General features: G+C 37.5%; 1 protein-coding gene across 1 annotated transcript in view; it reads right to left on the bottom strand.

The window, feature by feature from the left end:
- Nucleotides 1-774: 774 nt before the first annotated feature.
- PDE12 (phosphodiesterase 12) overlaps nucleotides 775-3,451 on the bottom strand; it is a 3,661-nt gene continuing 984 nt past the window's right edge. Inside the window, 3 exon segments of the mRNA XM_007451767.1 lie at nucleotides 775-1,456; nucleotides 1,961-2,039; nucleotides 3,024-3,451. The exon segment at nucleotides 3,024-3,451 is cut by the window's right edge and continues 7 nt beyond it. Coding sequence (XP_007451829.1) covers nucleotides 1,014-1,456; nucleotides 1,961-2,039; nucleotides 3,024-3,451 — 950 coding nt within the window. The 3' untranslated portion in view covers nucleotides 775-1,013.

Here is a 3,451-nt window from a genome sequence, read left to right as displayed (position 1 = left end):
AGAGTTTGGCTTCATATTTAATTTTTTTTTTACAGTATGTAATTACAGTGTTCTGTAACTCAAACTATAATGCTCAAGTCTATAAGAAGTTTATTCAAGAGATGCTCAAACGCCCCACTACTACTCTCCCTTTTTCCTATTTAGAAAAAACAACAATTTTGAAAATACTTGTAGCACAGAAATGCCCCATGGTTCATCCACAACTGCAGGCCTGTATCGATAGGCAGTTTCTCATATCTAATGTATTGTGTTATAGTCTAATATATGTCAAATACCCTGTTGATTTACGAACATTTTCCATGGGCAAGGGTGTTAAAGACAACAGGATCAAGTTGACGATGATGTTATTGTTCACTTTAAATACTAAATTGTGCTTGCATACTGAAAGTTAAAATGAGCTGCAATTAAGAATGGGAATATAAATATGTCCATTTGTACCATACACTAAAAATTAAAATCCTAAAAGAGAATGAAGATGCCTTATGATAACTGAAAAATGAAAGATGAGAAGCAATAGGAATTGGTATATTTTAATTTTTTGTTAAAGCTCTGAAGTTGTATTAAATTGCTAACCAAATTGAGGTAGAGGTAGACCCTAATGTTATTCCTTCCATGTGTCAGAATAAGCCTCTCATTTTAACTTGTATGTGCTTTCCCCCAATTATATATACATGATTTAATTTGAAATGTGTTTTGATAGAAAAATTACAGGATCATTCAAATGGTTTTTTACAAAATTCTTAGTTACTACTAAAAAAAAGTATAAAAAGTACCCAATGTTCTTCTTGCTAGTCATAAATATATTTGTTTTCCTCCAAGTGTAGAAAAAAAAGGGTAGAGAAACTATATTATGCAACCATTATGATAGTCATGTAATGAAGACACTAGAACATAACTTGCATGGTAAGAATATTTTACCTTAGTGCCTAGTTTTCCTCTTTGAAGGTTACACATAGCTTTGATTCATATTAAATTTCCTACTAAAGCAGATTTAAATTCCATCAGACACAAATCTATTTCCATTTTAAATCACATACAAGTGCTAAGTGATCAGAGGGATGGGAAACACTAGGTAAGGCCTGGTGGGTGGTAACTTCTTCATGAGTAGGTAATGGAATCACCTGTTCAACCTCTAAAGCATTTAAGTCAATGAAAATGTAATCCAGACATCCATGAAAGCCACCAACATAATTTGTGTAAGCAGGTTCACCACAAGCACTTTTCAGTTTGAAGAAATGGGTAAGAGACATGTTGCATCGTTCCTCTTCCCCATTGGAAGTCCAGTCTTCATGATCCTCTAGAATATTGCCACTGATGACAAAGTGATACATTCCTGTTGATGGGGTACTATTAAAGTCCCCACAAAATATAACTGGTATGCTGGGATACAGATCACAAGAGACGTGTCTAATGTGAGCCAAGGCTACTGCCATTTGAATGAGACGAATGTACCCACCTATGAATATAAAAAACATTAATGTTAAGTACTTTCTAAAGTTGCCTTTAAGTTAAAAAAACCAAAAAACTCACAAACCACAGTATCTGGGTGACAGTCAAGATATGTATTTGTATGTGTGGGGAGGAAATGGATGAAGGTGGTCAAAAGGTAAAACTTCCAGTTATAAGATTAATGGTATTGGGGATGTAATATACAACACAATGGCTATAGTTAACACTGCTGGGTGGTATATTTGAAAGGTGCTAAGAGTAAACCCCAGAAGTTATCACAAGGAAAAAAACCTTTTGGGGGGTATTTATATGAGGTAATAGATTTTAACTAAACTTATTGTGATAATCATTTTGCAATATGTGTAAGTCATTATGCCATACACCTTAAATTGTATAGCGCTGTATGTCAACTATATCTCAATAAAACTCAAAAGATGTATTTGTGTAAAACAGCTTTTACCGACGTTATGTTACCACGTTCAAGCCACTTGAGAAAACCAATAAAACTTACCTTTGGGGTGCCAGTAGAGATGGGTATTAGCAACACATATCTTTTGAGACGAGTCCTTTGTAGACTGAAGAACAGAAACCTAAAATAAACAGAAAATGCCAAGTTCAGATGCTATTTCCCAATCTGAATTTTTTTTAAATCTAAAACTATATGATGAACTGACATTTTATTCCATATGCCTCCCTGCTTATGAAGTATGATTGAAATTATGAAATTTAATTTTAAGTTTTGGAATATAAATGAATGGGATTCAGCATAACATTTTAGTAACAGTCCAATACACAGAGGTAGCATGAATACATTTTAGATGACAACACTAAGGTTGGAGCCCATGTTTTTATCTGGGTAAGCGTGGGCTTTGGAGTCAGGCAGAACTCACTTTGAATACCCACTCTACCATTTACAGCAGTGTGACCTGGAGAGGGACACTTCTTTTTCCTAAACCAGCTTCATCATGAGTAAAAATGAGACAATATGATCCACCTCAAGGAGGACATTTAATTGTGTGGATTCAATTAAATAAGCTTACTCAGAGGTGCATGAGACACAGTAGGTGCTCAAAAAATGGCAGCTGCTCTTCTTACTATGAACAAAACCAACTACCTAAAAACTCTGGACAACAGAGTTTTAGAATAACATCTATAAAATGGGAACAGTAGGATTACTATGAGCCAAAATTAAAATAACAGCTAATATTTACGGAGCACTTTGTACAACATGCCAGAGACTTTAAATTCTTTAAAATGTGTCAAAACAGTGTTTGGCAAGTAGTAAGAAAATATTAGCTATTAAATTATTGTATTTAGCTAAACACTAAATCATAAGCACTATGAAAAGTTCCTGTTTGTATTGTTCAAGGCAACCTATAGTGTGCCTGGCGCATTACAGGTACTCAATAAGTATCTGCTCAATGATGAAGGAAGGAAGGAAGGCTAAACTACGTGCTGAAGATACAAGAGCAAACACCTTTCAGTAAAATCTGGACTGTTTCTTCTCTATAAGCACCCCCGGCCGCGGCGCCCCTTCCAGAACGAGTATGTAGAGACTGGCGGAGTTACTCTACCTGAAGTACAGAAGATCTCTGGAGCACCCTCTCCTGCGCTGATGGGTACAAAGCCAGTTTCTCCAGCAGTTCTTTGTGAAGTGGGTCAGACTGCAGGGCTTCATGGAAAGCAATGTCATGCTGGCTAAGGAGGCTGAACTTGGATTTCCGGTAGAAAGTGGCCAGGCCTTCGTGCTGCTTGATTCGAAACACGCCCTCCAGCCCAAAGGCCTCCAGGGCCGGCACCAAGCTGTCTGTAAACACGTTGCGGTCAACTTCCTGCAAACAGATGAGGTCGGCGTTGTAGCCCGTGAGCTCCTTTTGGATAAGGTTCTGGCGGTAGTCGAGTTCCAGGGCGTAAGGGGCACAGTACGGGTACAGGACCGTCCGCGAAAACTCAGTCTGGGCGTATGTGTCGGCCAGGATGTTGTAGGAGACAGTGCGGATGA

The sequence above is a fragment of the Lipotes vexillifer genome, unplaced genomic scaffold, assembly GCF_000442215.2.
Source record: "Lipotes vexillifer unplaced genomic scaffold, Lipotes_vexillifer_v1.1 scaffold521, whole genome shotgun sequence".
Lineage (NCBI taxonomy): Eukaryota > Metazoa > Chordata > Mammalia > Artiodactyla > Lipotidae > Lipotes > Lipotes vexillifer.
This window is presented reverse-complemented; position numbering and strand designations above follow the sequence as displayed.